The sequence below is a fragment of the Pipra filicauda genome, unplaced genomic scaffold (assembly GCF_003945595.2).
Source record: "Pipra filicauda isolate LSUMZ 115617 unplaced genomic scaffold, ASM394559v2 scaffold10_size6260569_pilon, whole genome shotgun sequence".
Taxonomy (NCBI): Eukaryota; Metazoa; Chordata; class Aves; order Passeriformes; family Pipridae; genus Pipra; species Pipra filicauda.
In genome coordinates, this window is record NW_024103541.1 from 1,365,942 (window position 1) to 1,391,077 (window position 25,136).

General features: G+C 39.8%; 1 protein-coding gene across 29 annotated transcripts in view; it reads right to left on the minus strand.

Annotated features, from left to right (window-relative positions):
- CLASP1 (cytoplasmic linker associated protein 1) overlaps nucleotides 1-25,136 on the minus strand; it is a 174,512-nt gene that overhangs the window by 17,916 nt on the left and 131,460 nt on the right. For 13 of the 29 annotated variants that reach the window (XM_039381657.1, XM_039381652.1, XM_039381663.1 and 10 more), the window contains 7 exons: nucleotides 14,345-14,488; nucleotides 13,046-13,152; nucleotides 8,012-8,128; nucleotides 4,266-4,416; nucleotides 3,194-3,440; nucleotides 2,239-2,432; nucleotides 1,219-1,347 (listed from right to left, as the gene is read on the minus strand). In XM_039381657.1, the coding sequence (XP_039237591.1) occupies nucleotides 1,219-1,347; nucleotides 2,239-2,432; nucleotides 3,194-3,440; nucleotides 4,266-4,416; nucleotides 8,012-8,128; nucleotides 13,046-13,152; nucleotides 14,345-14,488 (1,089 nt within the window). The remainder of the gene's footprint in view (nucleotides 1-1,218; nucleotides 1,348-2,238; nucleotides 2,433-3,193; nucleotides 3,441-4,265; nucleotides 4,417-8,011; nucleotides 8,129-13,045; nucleotides 13,153-14,344; nucleotides 14,489-25,136) is intronic. The other 16 variants (XM_039381681.1, XM_027725608.2, XM_027725607.2 and 13 more) reach the window with 3 other exon arrangements.

The window sequence follows — 25,136 nt, forward strand, 5'->3', positions numbered from 1 at the left end:
TAGCAGGAAAACTTGCCAATAAAAGGCACTCCTTCAGAACATAATGTTTTGTCTGACTGCTTTATCAGGAAATCAATTTACAACTGCTTCTTATTACTCTGAACTGAAAATGACAGGGGTGCAAAGGCTCTGAATCAGGGAGAGGACAGTAGGCAGAGTAGGGCAGCCCTCATTCACTAAAGGATTAAACATTTTCTGCTTTTGCATTTTAGAGAAATTCAGCCTGTTAGTTTCTTTCCTTGAGGGTGTTTTTTGTTTTGATTTTTAGGCAGTACAGTTTCTGCTACCTACAGTTAACATAACCTTGTGCCAGTTACACAATGCTCTAGAGCAATCTGATCTATACAATGATCTTTTCATGGCCAAATCTCTTCAGACAGAGACGCCCAAAATTGCTAGCTTAGGACAATCCTGTTGCAGAGGAGAACAAATGTCTTAGATTTCAAAGCAAGGTCTTAGAGAACAAAGCCATCACAGACATATAGAGAAATTCTGATAGCGCTTTCCAAGGTTTAGTTCAAACTTGCAACATGCACAAGGTAGATTAAAAGATCCAGCTTGGAAGTCCATCTACAAAGCTTGACTTTAAATGTAATTTGAATTGATCTACTTCAAATGTTATCATGTCCCTTTACTCTTGCTTTACTCCAGAATACTTTCAGTTTTACACGAGTTCTCTCACAAAAGGAAAATGCCATTCACCCTTCTCTTTGCTTCTTCCTCTGCCCCTGCAGCATGTCCTCTTTCTCCTGTTACTCACCAGTTCCCTGTTCTCCAGCACAGCCCAATTTCACCATTCAATTTTCACGCACAGTTCTGCTTAAGCATTGCCTTTGTGTTCTCTAGTACATTTTCTATCCTTACCTGTTACAGACAGAGGCAGCACAGTGCCCCCAGTGTTCTCCAAAAAATAATGAAACATGCAGTTTTCTACTACAGTGTCTGAGCCTCTCCCAGAATGTGCAAGGAAATGCTGGCAAGCTGATTAACGGTGGCCGACAATTCCCGGTAACTCCAAGTCCACATAAATAGCTCTGTTGGTCCCAACTTTTTTCCTCACTGCTTCAGCATGAAAAAATCTGTCTCTTCTTGGGAGATTTAATATCAATCTGTTCTATTGTCAAGATGGGTCAACAAGTTTTCCTGTTAAGTCTCACAGGCATTTCTTCAGCAGGTCCATATTGCTTTCCCAGTAGCAACACTGAAAGGCTCACTCACCTCCTTGTGGGAATCCTTATGTGCTTCCAGTGTTTTCATGATAGTCAACTCTGCATAGTTCTTAAACCTTGCCGGCTGGTTCCGTAAGATCTCTCTCAGGACTCGCAGCGCCAGGGCTCTTATTGAATGCTGTGTCAAGAAGAATCCATGTTAGAAAAGGTCACTTCTCAAAATCGTAGTTAGAAGTAAATTCTCATGGCTCCCTATGCCACCAGAAATCTTACTTTATCAGCTCCAGTGGAGTGAGCAGTGTAATCAAAGTAACAAAAATTCAGAATTGGTTTCCTTGCTTGCTGTTGCACAAAAATCCACATGAAATGACTGTTCTCACAGATACAAGAATGAACCATTCTGACAAAGCCACCATTCTGATAAACGCATGATAATGCAATGATTAAACATGTAGAACTACAGCAGCTCATGCTTATACTATGAACAATGATTGAGAAAATGTAAACCACCTACACTGCTACAGAATTACAGTCGCTGTGATAATAACATAAATTTTTAATACTTCAAAACAAGATCCCCTACAGAAGCAGCTTGTTCTTGATGACATTTTTGTAAGGGACAGAGACCCATTCAATGCAATCTAATACCCTGTGTCTTTAAACCAAATAGAGAAAAAAAAATTTAATTTCTTCTAGAATGCCTTTATCCTTCTTTTGGGGAATGGGTATAATACAGTTAAGAGCTTGTGACTTTATCCTAACTCAGAAGGAAACAACCACTGAAGTGTTGATAGTTTTTGTACTAGATTAGAAGATAACTTCTTTTCTGAGTCTAGTTCAATTTCATAGTTATTTATTAGTAATGCTCTGGAGGGAGGGGAAAAACTGGTACACTTCAGAGTCGCTTAAAACTCATCATTGAACACAGTGAAAACTAGAGTTGTCAACCTTCAAAAGAAAAAGCAAGCAGTGCAGCATCACTGATGAGTAGCAGGTTTCATTTAAACTGTGGAGGAACTATCACCACAGACGAAGCAATGTACAGTAAAGACAAAAATCTACATCTCACATCTTTGTCTCCAAGCGTTTCCAGCAGCAAGAGCAGAATGGTTTTGAAATGCTCTTCCCAAACTCCGAGATTATCCTCCCTTGTGATCTTTAGCAATTCCAGGAGAGCTCCTTTCCGCTCCTCCACCCGCTCGTTGTGGTTGGAAAGCTCTTTCAGAAGATCAGCCACCAAATCCGAATGGTCAATGGGTCCTTCTAGGACAAATGGCAGCAAATCATTTGGAGAAAGGAGGAACAGATCAAAGATGCCAAGATTACTGACCCTCTACGGAACAAAGTGCATGCAACAAGGGGCCCCCAAAAAAATGCATCAAATTCCCAGTGGCCTCAGTCAAGCAGGCAAGAGAATCTGACTAACCCACAATAACCTGAGTTCATAACACAGCTCATGAATCTGCACATGGCTTCTAACGAACCAGGAAGAGATGACGACTGGATTTCTTCCAGTTCCAACAATTACTTCTGCAAGATGAGAACTGCTGTGTTTTTTTCCCAGACACACACACACCCAAAACCAGTGGTCACATGCATGACCTTTAGATCAAAGTACAGTGACTCATCAGTGTACTGCAAAAGAATTAAGCTGAGGTGTAGCACCACTTAAATAAAGTAAAACACTTAGTAACAACAGGCTATTGAGTGAAACATTCCAGTCATAGAGGGGAAGGTCCCAAAATAGTGTCCCTACAAATATATGCAGATGCTTAAGGGACTAGTTTAAGGGAAACTTCAGGCAAACAAAAATCAAAACTGCGGAATAACATTTTCTCAATAGTCACAGATGAGGTTCTGCTGGGACATGAAGACAAAGGGTATTTCATATCAAGCCTCAACTCAGATGCAAAGTAATACACAACACATGCACAGGCAGGCACATATCTGAGAGCACTACCCATACACAAATATACCAGAAACGGAGCAAGTGCCTGCAGTTTTATGAGGGAGCTGATACAAACCATCCCGAAGCTGGTCCATGTCATCATCAAACACTGCTTCCTTCAGGGCAGTCTTGTCGTACGTGTTAATGGTGTCAGCATAAGGATAGGGGTTATACTCTCGAGCACGTGGCCCTGAAAAGGCGCGGGGAGGCTGCGTGTTCAGCAGGGAGGTTTTGTTATCTAGAGCCATCCTTCCACCTTCCACAATGTCACTGCCTCCACGGACATCTCCAGTAGGGAGAGCAAGACCACCATCTCGAGACACCTGGATGATCAAACAGAGAACAAAAGATATGAGACTACTCAAATTCTGCGGAAGCTGTAGGCTTTTTGGAGGTCACTCACCAACAGGAAGAGGCATAGAATCATTTATATGTATTACTTATACATAATACTTACATAACTGATTACCACCTCTTTTAAATAACTACAACTGCTCAAAAATCCCTCGTGATCACAGGGCATAACACTAAACTAACAATCCTAAATATAAGTTAAAATCCCTAAAACTGCAAAAACTGGAAAAGATCATAAGCTCTGGTACAGGACTAATTTGCTAAGAAAGGATCATCGTTTAAGATTCCCCTAAATTTTGAAGGCTGTGTATTTCATTAAAACAAAAGGCACTACACACGGGAGACAATTGTGTACCCATTCATGCAACATAAGATACTATAGGAGCTGTGCACCTGGAGTGATTACAGGTCCTAAGCCTGTGAGGGAAACCATCCATGCATTTTAAGAGCTAACATTTCCCATTATAGACCTGATGACACACACTCCATGAAGAAGCCATCTCTGAGCCATGCTGAGCCTGAGGGACACTACCACTGTTTCCAGCCTGCATGGGACTCCAACAGGAGCCCAGTAAGCACATTTCACAGGAGGCTAGACTTCAAAGGGAGCAAGGGACTACATTAGTGGGACCCTGTAATTAAGGTATAAGAAGTTAACAGACAATAAGCAGAAGACGCTCGTAAGAATACAGAAGGAATAACTGGATTTTGTATACTAACAATCCACAGCCAGGTTTGATCACAATGTTTTAAAATTTCACCTATCTGGGGACATTAACAAATCTAATACTTACAATGTCGCAGTCTTTCTTTCCATCACGTTTGATTGGCTCATTCAGGTCCTCTTGACTACGGAAACTAAACTTTTCAATCGCTTCTGTGACTCCACGAAGAGAGCTGTAGATTTCATCAGAATTTAGGTTCTCCGTGTCATAATCCAGCATACTAAAGACCAAACGTATATGAAATGTTACAAATGAAATTGGAATCTGCTTCTGAGCGTTAACAAAAACAAGTCAGAGACAGATGGTTTGGTGTACCCTTTCTAACAGTGACTTGTAACAAAACACGGATGGAATCAAAGCAGAGTTCAGGTCTGAGTCCTCCCTCAAGAGGAGCTAAATCCAGGAGAAGTTCCACTGAAATCAGTGGTGTTACACTGCTGTAAGTGAGGGGAAACCAGGTACACTGTTTCTTACATTGCATAGCAATAAGTGTGCTAAGCTTCTGTAAACCAAAAAACCCTATCCCCACCATGGTAGTGGTGTAATTTAAAAAGGAACATAAAATCCATCACTATGAGAACCGAAAGGGTTGTTACAGCTGGTGGAAATGAAATCAATGAAATTTAGGTTTAATAATTTATGAAACTGTGACAGATTTAAATGGAAAATGTATCTTGACATAAACCTCAGTCTAACACGGCCCACTCTAATTCATAAAGCAGTAAAACCAAAACCACTTACACAATGCCTTAGTAAAAGATGTATTTCAATATTGAGCCTAAGTTTGGGAATTCTCTTATACTAATCTGATGCTTTCTTGCAGTCTGTCTGTTCTTTAGAAATTTTTCAGCAGCATGAAGCCATAAAAGTTTTGGGATTCCTTGAGGAGCTATCCAAAATTAAGTTCCATGATAAAATGCCATGCATGCAAGGGCAGATGATTAAATTAAAAGTTCTGGCTAACGAGAAGCTTCTACAAGCTTGAAGAAATTAAAAAGGCATTATTGGCAGGGCAATGGTCTATCTAGGAGAAGTTGAGTTTGCATGACAATCAGTTTTCCAAGAGAAATTTGAATTAATAGACCCAGAGAACAGAGAACAATTTCTCTGGTACAGACTCAGATCTTAGTAGAGCCAGAAGCAAATAGATCAAATTAGGCATTTACATCAAGTTGTTTGTCAACAAATGGTAAGAAGTGGCTCCCTACAGTGGTGAATTACTATTTCTTAACAGTTTGGGAAGGATGACAGGATGGGCTTGGAGGTGGATGGCTGATCAAAGAGTTGAGTTTCTTTTCCACAAAAGAAAAATTGTTGAGTGGGGGGGATCAAACCAGAAAATCCCTTCTGAATCCTGGGTACACAATTACTGTTTTCAATAGAACTAAAGGTAGGATATTAAATATCTACAACCACTTTTTTTCTGGAACAAACTTGGGAACTTCAGATAGAGGATACAACTGGTGCTGCCCAATTCCTTCGAGATTAACACACTGAAAATAGCCATAATCCCTGGCTCCCAAGCAACGCGCTCGCACTACACTCACAAAGCATCAGCACCATGTATTCTGGCAAAGAAACCAAAGAATAACTCCCCAACTTGAAACAGTGTCTGACAGGTCAGGGAGAAAAGAGAAACCACTTAAAGAACAGACCAAGATCAGGAAACAAAGTTCTTCATAAATCTGCAGAAGTCGAAGTCTTTAGGGCTTTTCAGGCAGCTGAACAACACTAATGCACTGTGATGGTTTTCCAGATAGAAGGGAAGGTAGTTTTTCTTTAAAAGTATCAGGCAGGAAAAGGAAAATCTTTGTTTCGTATGATCTCAAAAATAGACGTTTTGAGCTCAAGCATGTTTAATTAGTTGATCTTAAAGGGTTCTTCATACAAATACACAAAACAACAATGAAACCACCATTCCAGAAGGTATACATGTGACTGTACCTGTGTGCTCACACCAAGAGATGGTACAACTTACCAAAGGTCACACAATTACATCCATGGCAAAAAAAAAGATCAATAATTACTAATATACTGGCACTAAATCTTCTGCTGAAATCATCACATCTTTCCTCAGGGATGAATTTTGCCCTACACTGTTAACAAAGTACAGACTCTTCAGTGCTAAAGGACTAAGGCAAATTCTCAACAGAGCCACCAATCTGATGCATTTGTCAAAGCACAAACCCACATTTTAATAAAAATCTAAAGAATCCAGAGATTTCATATGTCAAGACTGAGCCTGTGCAGGAGATAACATTATGGCTGCGTTCTACATGAATGGAAATTCTACATGTGAACACACATGTCTATTGACAGTATGTGCACTGGAATACTTCACAGACAACACAATGTGGGGAATAAAAATAAAATGGAACTACACTCACCTTTCAGGACAAAAAAAAAGGCACAAAAGGAAAAAAAAAATTATGACCCATGCAGAAAACTAGAGGAAAGGCACAGGATGAATAAGAAGTGAGTAGAAATGAGAAGTGTTTACGGATGTCACAACATTATTTTCCATCTTCTGCTGCACAAAAATCAATGCAGCTGTCTACGAGTTTATCAAGACACAATTTGGCAGTTTTCCAGTCTGACATGAAATACATTTTACTTCCATAAACTGTTATTCCGTTTCCAATCCAAACTACGCGTAAGTAATCCACAGTTTAGTGTCTTCAAGCAGTACACAGTAACTCACTTCCTTGCACTTTCAGGCTCTGGGTTGGAATATATGTCAAATAACTCCAAAACTTGATGTCAGATAATAAAAGGCAATAAAAGTCTGAAAAAAACATTTTCAACTAGTTTTATTCCAAAAATCAACATGGATCTCCCTCCACATATATCTTAGTGTCCTAGAAGAATCAGAACATTAAAGTTTTAATTCTGCAGGTATTTACAGGGGTATCAACTACTGTATTCTATTTTCTCTCTCATACATCACAGGTTCTCAAATTTTGAGCCCTCAAAGAAAAAATTCTATGCTTTTTTTTCAATAGTTTTTCATTAGGAACTTCTTGTTTGAAGGAAAAACTATGTATTAGTCCTTCCTCAGGTAACAGGTATATTTAAGTCAGGAGAAACCACATGTATAGATATTCTGTTGTCAAGGTACAAACTTGAAAAAATCCAAAGAATTTTCAGAGACATCTGATGAATTAAATTTGTATTGAAAAAGTTTTTCTGATTAAAACCAGTATACAGCTTTAGTCCAGTATACTGATCCAAAATCTGTATGCAGACTGGAAAAAAATGTGAGGGCACAGGAAAAGGAACAGATGTCAAAATTAGAGACTGATAACCCCTAAATCTTGTGGTAAGAACAATTTTAAATTCAATGTTACAAATTTCAAGAATGTTCCACAATCACACTATGCAAGCAGCTGTTAAAATGATACATAAGGTTCGGTGTGAAGTCACTCCTGAGCTGTATTTGCCATTTAAAAATACTCAGGCGCACAGTGTAGCCAAATTGAAGATCCTGCCCATAGTATCATAACGCAACCAGTGCCTGCCAAAAGTGCTCAGCAACTGTGTTCTGTGTTGGAAACCAACTGTGAAGCACCTCTCTGCCACCTTCCTGAATGGGTGTAAGTCTGAAAAAACTCCTTTTCTTTTTTCACTGCTTACATGCTGCATCTTCCCCAAGCAGCGAGCAAGTGGCTACCCATCATCTGTGCTCTCTGAAAGCTGTCATCATCTCTTTTCAAACCAAAGCCTCTGAAGTCCCACATTTGAACAAATCCCACAGTATGAAAGGTAAATAATACTGTGACACCTCAGACAAGTTGGTTTAACAGGTAGCTTGTTACCTGGGAGAGTAAGAGCGTCTGAAAGTCTTGTGGGAAGGAGCAGTGGGGATGGAGTTAGGCTGAGAAAGGGGAGGGGGGTGCTTCGACAGCCCATCTGCACTCCAACCCCAGAGCCGACTGCCGTGATCAGAGGAGAAACAAAAGAGAGAAAAAAAACAGAGAAAGGAGAGGGAGGGGGAAAAAAAAAAAAGAAACTATAATCTGAGTGGCTTAGTGCTGTCATGCTGCCTTGGAGAGAGAAAGAAAATTAATAGAAACAAAATTAAACAAGAATACTCCGTTGAGCCTCACAAGTCATTGTTTTGGCCTTTATTATTAATTTCCATTTTTATTCCTAACATAATAATATGATTCATAAAAAACCAGTCCCTGCTTGTACTAACCAGTAGATTTTACAAATGGATATAGTCTCTATAAACAACTCTTATAATGTTCTACATAACCAATTCCTGACCACACATCTGTATTCAAACTCTAAGCACATATTTCTAAGCAACAGGATTTCCCTGGAAGAAAGGAAAATTGGAGTTTATTTTTTTATGAGGCATCTGAAGGTACCTTATGAAGTTTGTCTCCTGGTGCCTCTATAAGAGCCTGCAATCAGGCCCTAAACAATCAGCAAATCTTTAGAGGGCTTTAGATCTGATCCTATTTCACCAGATTCAAACTGAACCCAAATATGCAGCAAGTGAAAGTCAGTCTAGAGTATGAACACATCATGTAAACTGGGTACTTGGCTCATGTCTCAGCAGACAGAACTGGAAAGACTGGGTGACATCAGTTTCTGAGTTGATTCAGATCTCTCCTTAAACTTCCACAAGCCCCTCTGGGGTTTTGTTTGATCCGGCGCCTTTGGGTCAAGGCATCCATCCCTGTGTCAATTTGTTTAACCTCTGCGTTTGTTCTGTTCTGTTTATGGTACGTGGATTTTCAAAATCACCTTCTAAATGAAAATACAGATGCTTGAGCTGATGGAGTATTCACGACACTACTTTGTTTCTATTACACAGCACACTGTCTTGCAATGTCGTATTTTTATATATGCAAGTGAAAGATATCGTAAGATCAGAAGGGGCAAACGAGTCAAGAATTGCTCCAGTGCAAACAGCAGCAAAGCCAGTTGAAAATTCCTCTGAAGAGTAGTGTCAAGAAATTCACTCCTTAAATAGCAATCAAACCCATAGCTATTACATGCCACTATTATTATGGAAATACTCCAGACTCCCAGACTGCTGATCAGAAGTCTCACAGCTCAGGTCTCACCTGCCTGCAAAGAGGCCACCAAACAATGCAGGCTTGTCCTTATTGTACAAAGTGGGTGGCTTGATTTTAATTGTTTCCATGCCTTGACTTGCTAAACTTAATACTGAAAGTGTCAAATTTTATTTTTAATGGTATTTTCTATTATCGGTGAAAAAGCAAACACGCAAACTTACATAGCCAAATAAAATAGTTAGCCTTTTATTTGATGCATTTCCTCTAGAGATCTTTGAAGGACTAAATTGGTTTTTTTCTTTAGGTGGTTTTTGTTTGTTTGATTTTAATAATTAGAACCACGTACACACTTCTGGACTACTAATAATGACAGAAACAACAGGGCAAATGTATTCATTGGATATTCCTTCAAATAGTCCTACAGAATTCTAGGTGAAATTTCCCAATCTGAATGTAACACTTGACTTTACAGATGTTCCTTCACCATTCAGAACAGTACTCTTACACCAAAGGACTTCACAACTTAAGTGTTTTTCTTTTTGTCATACAGCATCATTTATTAAATCTCAGAAGATTTTCTCTGTCCAACACAAACTCAAGCCATTCATCTGTGAATTGCCTAGGGAACATTCTTTTCTCTCAGTCTAAAGTCTGGGGTTTTTTTCCTATTATTTTCAGTCTTCCCAAGTACCCTTCCCTGCTTTTCTTCTCCTCAGAAAGCACCTCTTTCTTCCATAACTCCTCTCACCAAAAACTAAAACTGCCAAGGAAAAAAAAAAAAAAAAGCAGGTACAAATGCAGAAGTAACTCACAGATGTAGTGGATGTGTTATAGTGATCATGAAGAAGAACTGGAGGGAGGAAACAAAGGCAGGAGAAAGGACTCTGTCCAAGGCCCTGAAGGCATGTTACCCTTCTGAAGACCTAACATCAGGGCATACTTAGCAGATGTTATCATCCGGATAGGCAAATTAGCTGTTGGAGGAGTTCAGTTCAACCAAAACATTCAAAATCTATTCAGAGAGCCCAATACACCTCAAAAAATCAGTCATCTGGAACACATGCATAATACAGTTAGTTTGTATCAATGAAGCCCTGATGATTAATACTGGGGATATTGTTCACAAACCATTAGTAAAATGGGAGAGCAGCTGTGCTTAGCAGCTTTTTTATATTCCTACAGGAGGACCCAAACATATCCTTTCTACTTATATCTCAGCCCCAAAGACAGGTATGTCTCTAGATAAGACTCCAATCTGTGCATCAAGAAAAAAAAAATCAAAGGAAAGTCTGACCTTCAAAACTAAAGCTGGCATTAAGAACTGGAGATAATCCTTCCACTGACTGCACTCAGGCTGGCTTTACAAGACAAGGTAAGCAGGGCCAGCACACGGAGCACCCCAGGAAGCAACAGGCACACACAACCTCGCTACAAACCTTTGGCAATGGGTCCCATGAAAATGTAAAGCCAAGCCTAGCTCTGGAGGAGGGCTACACGAAGAAACTGGGAATCTTCATCCTTTTACAATGCTGTCAGAATGACCTGGGTGTGCTTATGTTTCAAGTTTGAAGAGAGAAAAGTGACACTTTACCCCACTGATGAATAGCAAATGACAAGTATTTGTAATGGAAACAAGTTACTGCAGCAGCTATCCCAAAAAATGCTATACTACACTATACCCTACTTCACTCAATCTGTCAGCACATCTTCCAAAGCCTGTTTCTAAAAGAAGGACAACCAGAGCTAATTCTCCCTTGTAAGCCAGGATCGTGGTCCAACTGTGCTACATAAGACATTTTCAAGAAGGATGCAGTCCACAGAGCATCAGAAGCTACTGCCCCTGATTTGCAGTACTTGCTGCCATTTTTACAAATGGTAAAAATCTGCAGCTATTGTTACTGCCCAGAGATTGCTCACCAAAAAAGCAGAACTTCTTCCGTCAATATTTTAAAGGACTTACATAGCAGCTTCCCCCTTCACCTATCACTGAAGAGTAACTCTTAAACATCACTCTTGAATAACTAAATCCAGCAAGGAAGCAGGACACACTTCTTGAAAAGACATCTAACTTTCTGATTCAACATCTCCAAGAACTCCACAGAAAATTGAAGGAATAATTGCTTTCTAAAGGAAATTCCCAGCCCACTGCATCCACGGCAGTTTTGGTCTTGACTTAATGGCAGAACACCCTGGAATTACATGCCCTCTCTAACTATTCCTTGAGAATAAATGACATGGGCTAAAAAACCCTCCACTTCCTAAACTCAAAATGCTAGAAAACAACAGCAACAATCCACACTGAACGTTTTAATCCATATTTTGATATCAAGAGGTGAAAAGAATGCAAAGACAAAATGCAAAGCAGTGAGTGAAGTGGAAAAACAGTTGTGTCCCAATGGGAAATCCCAAAAAGCATGGTAAAAAGTTGTGGAATTATAAAATAAGTGCCACATACAAACTTGGCTAACAAAGCCACAATGCAACCACAAGGAGACATATCTCAGTTAATAATTTCCCATGACAGAAATAAGCAGGGAAACAATGCTCGAGCTAGTTGAAAAGGAAGCAACACAGTTGAAACCATTCCCCTGAAACGCTACCACTTAATTTCTCAATGACACCTTTGTGGAAAAACTCATAATAAGCAACTTGACCTTAGCTTGCAAACTCTTGTTTTAGTTCTGCGTTACAGCAGCTTTAGGGGTCACAAAGATGAATTTAGATATACAAAATTTTCTCAGGAAACCCCATGTGCTCCTGTGCTGCTGGAATTAGCTACTCATTGAAGGCTAAAGGCCTGTACTTCTCCTGACACATGGAAACTCACACACATGTCTAAGCATCCCTCCAGACAGAGTTTTGCAAGTCACAGCAAGGGCAGATCAACATATTTCAGTGTAAATTACTATATTGGTTGAAGAACTGCAGTCCTCACCCTTCTGTTTCTTCTAAGACAAAGGGAAGCGACCTCCCATGGAGAGGGCAGGCAGACAAGAGCAGCAGCTTTTAAGCTTCCCCAGCATGAATCAGCTTGTCCAGGTAACAACTTAATACTTTTCTCCAATATTTCTATGCTCCCAGAACATACTGTTTAAATTGTCATCTCCTCTGCTCTAAGTTTTTATGGTGCAAAACATCTACATTCCCAAAATCCAAGAGTCCACGTTGACTCAATAAAAGATTTTGGACCAATATAATCCAGGGTAGCATCTGTAGCTTCAGTAAAACAAGTGGTAGCAACAGACCACCACCCAAAAGATCAAGCCAGGTGAGCAATTTGAGGGATATTCAGCACTGAAACACAGTCACCACCTCTGCTTGTCCTGCATCCTCACAAAGAATAAGAAGGGAACAGGAGATGCAGTACTTCTCTCAGCAGCACAAGCACTGCACTACAGTCAGAGGAATTATTGATCACAAGTGCACGCCTGAAAAATAGACACAACCTGAAACATGTGACCTGAAATTCAGTCTATCTTTTGTGATATATGCAACCTCAACGAGATTTTATTTCTAATGCTGCCATTTAATATTACTTTCATTGACCCCACAAATGTAGTTTGGAGAAGGCCTAGTTATGAAAGCAAATTAATATTATAAGAAAAGACACTGAGATTACACAGATAACATGAGGTCTGGAATACTGAAGTCAATCACCAACCATGTATTATCATGTTCAAACCCTGTTTCTTTGGAGCAATCTACTGTAACCTTTCCATCTTGTTTTTGCTTTCAAAGTGAGTCATATTCTACAAATGCACACTCAGTGTTGAAATCCTTTAATATTTTGCAAGTGATTTAATTAGCCTGCCACATTACCTTGGAGACAGTCCACCATGGGAACAGTTGGTAGGTGAAGTTAAGGGGCTGGTTCTGCTGCTGGAGTGCCGGGAAGGAGTCCGACCAAGGGTATTGCTGGGGGAACCCTGACACAGAAGCAGGAAGACAAAGATTAGCAATATGTTGCAATGCACAGGCAGGAATACAACAACAGGTCCAAACACTGCCTTTGTTTGCCCTAGACAAGCTTCGTGCAGTGTTTATTTTGCTTCTTGACCTAAAGCCATGGTTCATGTAGTCATTAATATGTTCCTGAAGGTACTACTCTGAGAATAAAGAAAGTATATGTACGTTTCTCTACAATCCACAGTACCTGAAATTTTAACTACACAACATGTACAGCCTGAAAATATTGCCAGAGAAATGGTTTGTCAATTCAGCAGGCTATCCAGCTTCTCAGAAACGATTTGCCAGGCTCCAAAATATGCAGACCATTATCCTGGCAATTTAACATTTTAATTACGCAGCTATTTTCCACATTGTCTAAAGTATTCTGATTATGCTTGTTACGAGCATAAGTAAGCAGTCTAACTTATCATTTTTCCACTGGCCTGCACAACCATTTATACCACAGCAAAATGAGTAGAAATTGCTCTCAATTCTGACACTCTTCACACAAAAAGTACTAGAGAATCCAGACCATCTGCCTGGAAGCCTAACGCTGCAGTTCTAGCTTACACAAAGCTCTACTTGTCCCTCTACTTGTCCCTGCAAAGATAGGGAGGGAGTGCTCTGGAGGGGGGAAAGAAATTTCTTACTTAAATCCTCCACTAACATATTCCTTCAGGGAAACAAAAATATGTAAGAGCTAAATAGTAAAGCAAAACATAAGACACTAGGTATAGACTAAGATGACCTTGTAGGTCACATTGAAGGTCCTGCAAGTTTCTTCACAGATAATACATCTGTTATTAAACTGATTTCAATAATAGTCAAAAGCTCAGAAAATCTGTGGTGTCATGATCTGTTTTAGTCAAAAGTCATTACTGGCAGGATTTTCAAAAGCACCACCAACTTGAAAGGACAAACCCTACCAATTTTTATGCACTTCTCAGTCATTTTTTAATCTCTTCTGGTTATGACTATATTAAACTTTAAAATAACTGAGTTTCTTATTTTAATGGCCCCTATAAAAGTACCATCAAATAAAAGCCTCTGTTGCCATATTGCTTGAAGACAACAGTTACAGATAATTCAAACTACTGAACATCTGTAACAGCTTATCAATGAGCTGCTCCCTTTGGGGTTCTGCTGTTTGCAAGGACAAGGGCTTCTCACCACACTGGTGTTACTGGAGTTCTTGAGGTGGTTGTGCAGGAGCTTGGTAGCACCATCCTGGAATGTTTTTGGCAAGGCACCAAGTAACATGGTAAACTCAGGAGTGTTCAATTCAAAGAGAGAAATCAGGACTATTTGTGCTGCCTGAAAGGAAGAAGAAAGAAGAGACCATCAGTTTTTTTTCTTTGAAAAGAACATGCATTCTGTTAGTAATGAACATTACAGAAACAGGATGTGTGTTTCACTCAAGAACAAGACTTCCATAGCAGACAAATTTTTGAAATGTTCTCTGTGATTTATAATAAGGAATTACTAACAGCTACAGTCAATTTTTTAGTTCTTAGCGTTTACAATATCTTTTTGCATTTATTTCATTGATTTCTTAGATATTAAGTGTACAGCTATTCACAGCTAATGAGAAACTCTTACCTGTCCAGCACATATTTCAATTGAACAAGTTACTGCAAAAAATTACTGAAAACAAATAAAACCAGAAACTCAGATAAGTATGAAGGATCTAGGACTGCAATTTGTCGTTTCCATGCTTTTTATTTTAAGTTTGAATGGGACTACTTCTCTTTCCAACCAATATCTCCTCTTCCTAAGGATCTGACAAGTTTGTTTCATCAGACCATCCACCTCTCCTTGCAAGTCTCACCACTGAGGTTGTTTCAGCAACAGAAGACTCCATCTGAAGTGGAAGATCTATTAGGATGGCAAGAACCACCATTCTCTTGACCACGGACAGGCTAAACCTCACCAGATTTCCTAAATTTAATAAGCGAAACCAGGGTACCACTGAAACAATTGAGAATTTTACCATTAATTTTACTGGACAGGGTTTGCTTTATCTACCTCACAGAACCACTGCCAGAACAGGATCTCCACTAATCCATTAGCAAACATACAGCTCTGCATATCCTGAACTAAGACAATGGAATCAAATGGGAATGGAAGCGGAATAAATCACAGTGTGCATTTCTGCAAGAGTAATTAACATCACATGTTCCTAACTAGACTTCCCCAGCAGCATCCAACCTGGGTGAATTGCACCAATTCTGGTTTTTTCCCCTCCATGCCTTTACTTAGAAAGGATACAAAAACACAAGCACTGATTAAAAGAACAATAATAATGAAGCAATGATGGAGGACCTCTGATAGCGGCTTGGGCTCATAAAGTAAGCAGCAAAAACTACACATGCTCTTATTTTGGAACAGCATACACACAGGCTTAGGAAGAGCCGACACTTGCATTTGACCCTTTCAGGAACTTTCTAAAACCTCCTGAAAATGAAAAAGAACTTTGAAGAGGGTATAAATGTAATTCCCTGCTGTGGGGATAAATGTGCATTCATTGTTCTCATCAATTTAAAGGAGTTTTTAATAAATAATGTGTTTGTACAGTTGCAATAATTAAGTGTATCTGCAGTTCCCTGTGGAGCAGAATCTTTAACAGATTATGAACTTGGGTACACAAGAACCCTGTCATAGTGGAGGGGAATCAAAGTATCTCATTGTTTCAGTGTGCAAACTGCAATTCAGGCTATACTGCTCCTTCTGCTATCAGAAGCAACTAACGCAGCTTTGTATATAAAAACATTTTCCATCCATGAAGTTTGGTAAGTATCATCCTTTTCATATGGCCAACAAAGAAACTGAGGCACAGAACGCTCAACGGGCTTCCAAGGACTGCAGTAAAGTCTTCAGATTTCATTCCAGATGGATCATGATGCCTCCTGACAAAACTCTCACCGACTTCAACAGAAACACAATATGATATTATTCACTCCATACTAAAAATCTAAGGATGAAAGAAGTGGGGAGATAATTTTCCCCATGACTTTCTTAACTCCATATCCTCCATATCCATATCCTCCTCTGACCCGAAGTTTTGGGCAACTCTGCCAGGAAGCCTGCCTGGTATCCAACAAGGATGTGTATTTCTGTCCATTTTGATCCAAGAACTTTTGTATTTTCTGTAATAAAAATATTACTGCAAACAAGAGATCTCAGAACAACAAACAGCATGTTGAACTGAATGCAAAGTGACAAGTCATGCCAAAGTACATTCCTGTTTGTGAATGGCATGCGTATCCTTGGTTAGGAGTGGGCATGCAGATCCTCTGTGTCAGAACAAGCAGATCTCACATTCACTGAGATAAAAAATAAAGTAAATAATATAAATAAATAAATAAAAACCACGAACACCTCCCCCACCCCAACCAAAATCCACACAAAGTGATCAACAAGGTTCCCAGATTGAGAGATTGCTCAGACTAGAATATCTGGAGAGATCAACTGATAAGTCAGGGGCTGCCCAAGGTGGGAAAGGATTTCAGATACCTTTGTCCCACATATCTCCCATTGATGGGTTAGAAATGAAGTCCATCCTTGGAGACTTCCTAAGTAAACAGAGCAAACAGGTGCAAGAGCACAGTCACGCTATGATGGGACATTCTGGAGGTACCTTTCTTGTGTGCCAGAGATGTTCAAGATGCATCTCACAGATCTGAGCAAAACCTTCACCAAAGCTCCACCAGGGAGTTTATGATTCTGTGGCTTCACTTTGAAGCACAGAGTTACCTAACTGGGACAATTTAACCCTAACACACAAACAGTAATAGCACAGACATTATCCTACAGGAGTAGCTGAGAAAAGTTTCAGGTCTCACCAGTCACTTCAATTTTGTTCCACTTTTGTGTTTTGGCTTTAATAAAAACAGAACTGTGTCCACCCTCCCTCTTGGCACAAAATACAGTTTGTCTTTAGGAGTGTCTGCCAGTATTCTGTGTACGCAGTGTGCTTCAGCAGCTTTGCTGTCGCCTGCAAATAGTCACTGGGCTTTAAATGAAGTGCTGAACAGTAGCTCCCAATACTCACAATCTTCTGTGGCCTCAAAGAGAGCAGACTTAGAGTCTATGCTTTTTGACATAAAGCCAAGTACTTCTACGTCCTGGGAGTGGTGCTCCAGTAAAGGTCTCAAAGGCATCTGGAGTTACTGGAGTTACGTGGGTAAACCCTGTCTATGTTCTTTCTAAATAGTCCTCACCTATCCAACTGCACTTCCAGGTTTATTTCAGGCAAAAGCCATTATTTGAAAGTGCAGGCATAAATTCCTACTTAATATTTAACAGAAAAAGGTCTTGGTCCCTGCTACCATAAGATCAACACTGTTACTACTGGCCTCAAAAGCTGGAAGGTACATCCTAGCTTGAAATTACATTTATAACATGTTTCAAGTTTCACTCCTGCAATACTTCCCAATTCTAATACAGTTAATTTTATTTCAGTAATGAAGAGCATCAGGAGCAGCATTTCTGCATCTGTTTTAATAGTCAGATCTGGCACACTTGATAATCCTTTAAGTTTCATTTATCTAGCATACATTTATCTAGTCAAAGGACATATTTTACAGATAGTGTTTCTAACAGTTTTAAATCTGTGGATTTTCAGCTTGTGAGATATTTTCATAATCTCCAAATCACTGGTTATCTTCTGAAAATCTTTTTTTATTAGAATACTGACAGAGTAGATATATTTAACAAGCAATAAAAAACTTATTTCTGTACACTATACAAACATTCTCCATGCAACATTCATGCTTGATGATACGTAGTCTGAAGAAAGAGTAATATCTGAATTTTCCCTTGCCTTTGTGTCCCTGTACCATTAGTAGGGAACATTAATCCATCTCCTTCCAGTGACATATAACGTAGACCCTACAGATTATCTAATCTTAATGAAGCTGTTCTCTGCTGGCTTGAGCTGGAGAAACTCCAGTGACTTCAGAGCCTGACTATGCTAGAGAGGGGGTCTGGCTCTGTGTCAGGTTCTTGAATCATTTGCAAAGGACTGCTTATGTAACTTCATTATTTTCCTTATCACAATGCAGTGAGGGATAGAGTTCCACAAGCCGGTAGCAGCTCCCAGAGTTTCACACTTGGGTCAGTGCAATTCATGCTGTCCAACAGTGTCGGCTGCTAAAGGGACACAAATGCTTTAGCAACATTTTTTTTTAGTTTCACCTAGACAGTGGATGATAGCCAGATTTGTCAAAATATGTAACCCTTGCAACTTGGTTGAATTATAATAAAGTCTTTTTGAAATGGTTTGGGCTTATTAAGCAAAAAGTTCCAGGTTAACTGGAAAAATCCACTGATTTTAGAAAAGAAATGTGGTCAGTGACCTAAGGTTAATACAAGTGCCTTATGATTGCTGCTGCTGGTCCAGTTAACCAAGCAGAATAAGCAGTTGCTTGAGCTATATGAAGACAATTTCCAAGTTACTCAAACATCTGTTGCCAATGGGCTCCCAACACTGGCAGCTCCATAAAAGGAGAGGACTTCATACCCTGATCCTTTATGAGGGACCACAACAAAAGAGTTAACAGGGAAGCACACCAAAGCCAAAAATTACTTCAGACAGACACACTTTTTTCAGGCTTCCAGTCCAGGTCTCTTTACACAGCTAGACAGTTGAGTTGAGACTCCAAACACAATTAGTGTGATTAGTGCACAAGGCTTTCAGTCTACCTGTTTACATTTCTCTTCCAAGTTTCCTTCACCAGGCCCTGAGGAGGCTGTAGTTGTCCTAGCTGGCAAATCCTCACCCACCCAACTATGCATCGTCTGGGTTTGACAAACAGGAAAGTTGATATTATTTCAAGAAAATATAGATTTCAACTCGATCATCTAAACAGTACATGTTAACTTTTTGCAGAAGAGTTTTAGTCAGTTTCTTGCTTAATTTCAAGTAACAAAAAGCATTATTTTATATCATCAGAAAAGCATTCCTTTCAGCAGAGGGCAGCACTGGTTCAAAATTAAATTCAGTCACAATTCTCAGGCTTACAGATCATCCCTTAGTTCTCCTATAAGGCTTTGCTTTGGCAACCTCCTGGTGGCCTCTATAACCACCTGAAAACCTCCACGGAGGTGCAGAGACAGGCAGTGCTGAACTGAGATGGTACTTTTATCTGGCCAGCCAGGAGTAGGGGAATAGGTGCATCTCCCAGCACCTACCCTCGCAGACATCTCTAAGTTCAGAGAAAGAAACAGTCAAAAAGCTATAAACTCCTGTCTCCAGTCTGGGCATCAATCTGATGGACCAACACTGCCTACAAATGCCTTTTATCATGTGATCTGCCTGGGGAAGATCCTCATTAACATCACTTTTGATGAACACAAGCATATTCTGTATGCATCACACACTTCACCATCCAGGCTAAGGCAAATGTGGTTTTTAATAACTTAAGGCACACTGGAACAGAGAAACTCGCTCATGTCACTCTGAATTACACTAAACTGCAGATCAAATATAGATCCACTGAGATCAGAGGCAGCACTAACACATTAGGCAGCTCGTATTAGCACACATGGGCTTCAGTTCTCCAATGAGTGCAGCTGATGTTAAGCGAGTTATTCACATCGACTGAGAGTTTGCAGGCTCTAAGCAAGTGTTATTTCAGTGTACTTTCCAGTAGACAATTAAGTGTTAGCTGGCACTAAGCTAACAAACTATCTACCAAACCAAACCTCCTGCTTGTTCCTTTTTCAGGTCTAGAATCAGCTGGCTGTGGACATCCATATTACTGATGCGAAAATATAAAGCACAATGGCTTCAGCAGTTTATACATAATCCAAGCATGTCAGCCTGAGTACAAGTTTTTAAACACAGTTTTCCCAAGAGACTTGTATGAGAATATGCTGTTCACATCCACATGCTGAAAAGAATTTATTTAACAGATTTAAATACAGAACTCATGTACAGATTAAATCCATATTGCCATTGTGTTTTACACAGCACACACTTTATATATCACGAAAGGCTTTTACCAGCCAGAGATGGTTGCATTACAAGTGTAAAAGGCATCTCAGAAAAATGACAGCAAAAACGATGCAGCATCAAATCATCACATATTGGGGTTACTGTTCCATAATGGATTACAACTCCTTATGTGTGTTGTTCTTTTGTGACCTGGGCACAGGAAAGACCATGGCAAAAACGTTCATTGTTTCCTGAGAACCGATGTTACCCTAGAAAACAAGTTGCTGAAGGCTACCCTGAGTAACTTTGTTCATTACAAAATGACATCTGTTGCAGAAACAGGTTTCAGGATTAGAAACAAAGGTTACATTTCATTAACAACCAAGAAACTTTTATTATTAACCTGGCATGATAGAAGTCTGAACTCTGAGGTAAAAGTTCCCACATATAAGCAAAGAAAGAAGAAAAGCTACCGAAATCATATGGTTTATAATGAAAACATGCACTTTAATCTGCACGGATTTTTGAAATGATAGAGGAAGCGTGGAAAACTTACCTGTCACAGTCCAAACAGCTCTACAATGCATCATGTAAACATCACCTCTAGACTTGATTTTCAAAATAGATACATCACCTATATTTATGTAGGGGTGTGTGTGTTTGCACTAGCTCTTCTAGCAAACAGAATATGTGCTTATATTGCAAACTGCTTTCAACTCAAATGATACTAGAAGGCTGTATAAACTGACGAGAACAATTTCAAAGAAATTTACCCCAGCACTATGTTTCCAACAAGCATGTGATGATTTTCTGGTCACTAACACTGGGTAAAAGCCATTTTCCTTATACTGCGTACACTAAAAACATTTGGGCTCTCATAGCTCTGTAGCATCAAATTCAAAACAAACAGAAAAGGAGGGATACTATTTTGGAAACACAACTAGGACATAGAGATCCTTTTTGTTCTAATAGCATTAAGTCAAGTAAACACTAAAGTCCACCAGGTGCCATTTTTGATGTACTACACTCTTCTTCCTAGCACTGACTATGTTTAAATGCCTAAAAGGAGTTCCTCTGGGCATTTAGACTGAGTTTGATTTCTTTAGGAATATACTTTGGCTAAAAGGTTGACCTCAGCAGCATGGACATAGTCCTATTTAAGACTCCATAAGCCTGAAATGAAATCCTAAAGTCTGCTTCTCTGGTAACTTGGCTCACCATGAGATGCACAAATCTGGTGCAGGAATATTGCAAGAGTGCCAGAGAAACCTCTGACCCAGAAAGACAAGGGCCTGTGGTTGGGGAATACTAAAACAATTTGCCATTCAAAAGCATTTCTGCAAACATCCTCTTTGCCACTGCTACTGTAACAGGCCATGACCAACAGCGTTTATTGCTCAACACCAGTAAAGATAAACAATACCATTTCAGCTCCCTAAGAGGCTTTGGGAGTGCTTTTACAGTGAAGCTTCTGTCCCAGAGTTGCTGAAATCAGCCTGATGCTAGATGGAAAATTAAAACTTCAGAAGATTTTAGAGGTCTCATGGCATCATGTTGCAAAGGAGCCTGATTTCATTTTCTTAGAGGCATTTGCTATCCTGTCTATCACTGGTCCTGCTACAGATATCACAGCAATATTTTATCCAAAGTTGCTCTCAGCTTTATTGATAGATAGGATTTCCTTATCAAAGTGACAACACCAATATTTCTCAGAAAATGACCTTGAGGATTACTAGTGAAAGTAGTAAATACATCTCCATTGCCTGCTTCAGCTTATGAAGAATTTGTAACCTGAAGCTTTCTCTCTGAAAACTTCCTCATGTTCTGGTGTAATCCAGAAACAGTTACTCAATCAGTTTTTGGGAAAAAACCTGATCCCAAACTCATTTTCTTTGGATACCCCTAGACTTCACCAGTGGTGCCAGTCCAAGGAGGGCCCTTCCCCGAGGTAGTCTGAGAGGGACATAATCTTCATGCAAATCACAGTAACACAAGCACTCTCCTGGGCTTTTGAATCTTTGCAATGGTTCCAGTTTCTTACCAAGTCCTATCCAACTGTCTGTATTCAAGGGCAGCTTGCAGTGACAAGTGGGACAGTTGAAAGAAAAAGTTTTCCCAGTTACATAAGTGGAAGGCAGAACGTGATGTCCACGTGACACAAGGCTGCCCATAACATGTAAAAATGCCTTCAGGCTTGTAAAATAAAACCACTGTAGAAATGTTTCATCAACAAAGAAGCCAGTCAGGATACCTGGCACAAAGGTAAAAAATTCTTCTGCCCTGAGATTAGTAGTCCAAATACCAATCAGGCAATACAGATCTACAGATCTTGTTATTTATCATTAAGACCAAAGCCTGGCTGATTAACAAGACAGTAGGCATTGTCAATGGCCCTTCACTTCAGAAGCCCTCATTCTCCTTCAGTCTGTATAAGCTCCTCCTAAACACTAAGATCCTGTACGCCCTCACAGTTGATTCCACACCCTCAAAGTCTGGGCGCTCATGTTTAATGAAAGTTTCCATTCAGCTGAGCCTTGGACAGGAGGTTTCTGCAGGCTTTGGCCAGAGCCAAATCAGAAGCCTTATTCTAAATTCCATTCTCAAACTGATAGCTCTTTTCCAGGGTCAAAGTATTTTCTCACACAGAACCCGTGCCTGTCATCTAAATTCAATAAGCACTTTACCTACGTAACGATTGCACAATAACTTTCTTGTCAGTGTGATAACATGGTGAAGTTACTGATTTTATGTCCTCAGATCAGTCATCACACTGTTGGTAGTGCCATTGTGTTACTTTTCTGTGTGGTAATTAACTGGCTTTTGTAAAATTATTTCACCAAATCTTCAGCAATTTCCAGAAAAATGCAGAAATAACACCCTGCTACAAAGAGGAATAAACCAAGGCAGAAGAAAGTCAAGTGCATCACACAAGGTTAGATGCTACCACAATCAAAATCAGAGCTCAGTTATCTGAAATCCTGATCTGTGCCCTGCCCACTGATCAATTCTGCTTGGGGAAAAAGCAGCAAGCTGGCTGTACGTGTGGGAATTACCAACAGGTGTTCTCCTTGCACTGGAGCCACTTCCCATCCAAGTCTCCATGCAGTGCTGCAGGACCTGCTCCTACCCTATGGCTTTTGTTCAGCATGGGGGACAATCGTCTCCACCTTTTTTCCAGCACTGCTTGCAGGAAGCAAATCATAACTTGAATGCAAGGTAAACGCCCACAAGTACTAACAATCTTTAAAACAAGTCAAATATTTACCCATAACACACTGTGGATCACCTTATTTTAAAGCTAAAGCTTGACAATTATTTTAACTGTACACAGTTCACGGCTACTATCAGCAGCTTAAATGGTTTCTGCCCTGAGAGGGAGTCACGGCATTTTGTCAATGACACTCTTTGGTATCAACTGGATGTTCCTCAAAGTACATCATGTTTTTCTTGTGTTAACAGAGCTTATGTTTAACTACAGATGTCATTCCATATGGGAACATAAACTGGTTTGTGCACAACAGCATTTCCTTTGACTTTTCCTGATTTTCCTAGCTACAAAACATGATCTGTAGTTCAAGCCAAGTGTCAGACTGGTTAAGTGTACTCATTAAGTGTGTTCAAGTAGTTGTCCCAAAAATGCACAAAGTTATTAGTAAAGCTATATCATTCGGTTTGAAAAAATTTTTTTACTAAAATGACATTTTTGGCTCTGTTTTCCTCCAGTGCCTCAATGCTAGGAGACTGGGTACCTCCATGACCACCACACATAGACAGATTATTACCACAGTAATACACAGATGATCACTAATGAAAGAATAATCTCAGCATTGACTGAAAATATAATCCATTTCTTGAACAGACACCTTGCTTGCCACCATAGCATCAGATCTGCACAACTAATTGCCATGTGCACACAGCAGCCACATACTTTGCCCACTGACAGAGATCACCAGTATGAGTGAAACTTGTTTTACCTGCCTCTGTTCAAAGGTAAAATCCAGACATAACAGCATGGTTGTCACACACACAAATGCTACTTGCTTTAAGATAGCATTCAGTAACTCAAACTTGAGTAAGAAGAACATGTGGAACCATATTTCTTGGGGGAAAGAGCCCCTGCCTCCACAAGTAGCTGAGCACTGGCATCACTGTCCCACCAAGTCAGCCACAGTCGTACAGGTGGACTGGACAACACTAGCCAGGAGTCCTCAGTACCAAAAATAATGTGCACTCCTGTCAGGTTGCAGGAGCTAAGCTGATTGCACTGGTAGTCTCAAGTCTGGATCCTATTCAAAAACTACCTTATTTTACACTTTTTACAGGCCTCTTGTGGTACTTCAATCCTTCAATCATCTCAAGATGAAACTGGTTCTTCTCCCTCTTCCCAATAACCTCAAATACCCTCTCCATTTTTAAGTCATCACAGTGTTTACAATTCATGGTCTGCTCTACATTTAGAAAACCTCAGATCTTGAAGGCTACCACAACACCCTCCACAAGGGCAGAATCTTCTGATGCTTAAATTAATCATCTTTATTAATTTCAAAAAAAGGTACTTCTTTTTTTTCCCAAGTTATAGTTCCAAAAAAAACAAGGGCAATGTTTTAATTATATTCTTCATAACATTTCACCTGCCAGGGTTGGCCCCTGATAATCCAGTTCACTACAGCGTAATGAATTTATTAGTCTGTTAACTACAGTCCTGACAGACATAATGGCCAATGATTGCTTATAAATCCCTTGCTGCACTGTTTCTTCTAAAGCCTGTGGTTTGTACTCTGTTCTCAATAAAAGCATAATACAGCAACGGTATGATGAAATAAAGATCACCTGAGACTTCGTTTTTAGCAGCCTAAGTTAGCTTAACTGTGTAATAATTTATTTGAAAGCTACAGGCATCAAAGGCAAATCCAAGTCACATGAAGGTCTAATAAAAAGAATTTAGATTCAGTAATCTCTTGTCAGCCCCAAGGCTCCTGCCCAAGTACTGCTCAGGTGGAGTTTGCTGGAAGTTTTGCCAGAGCT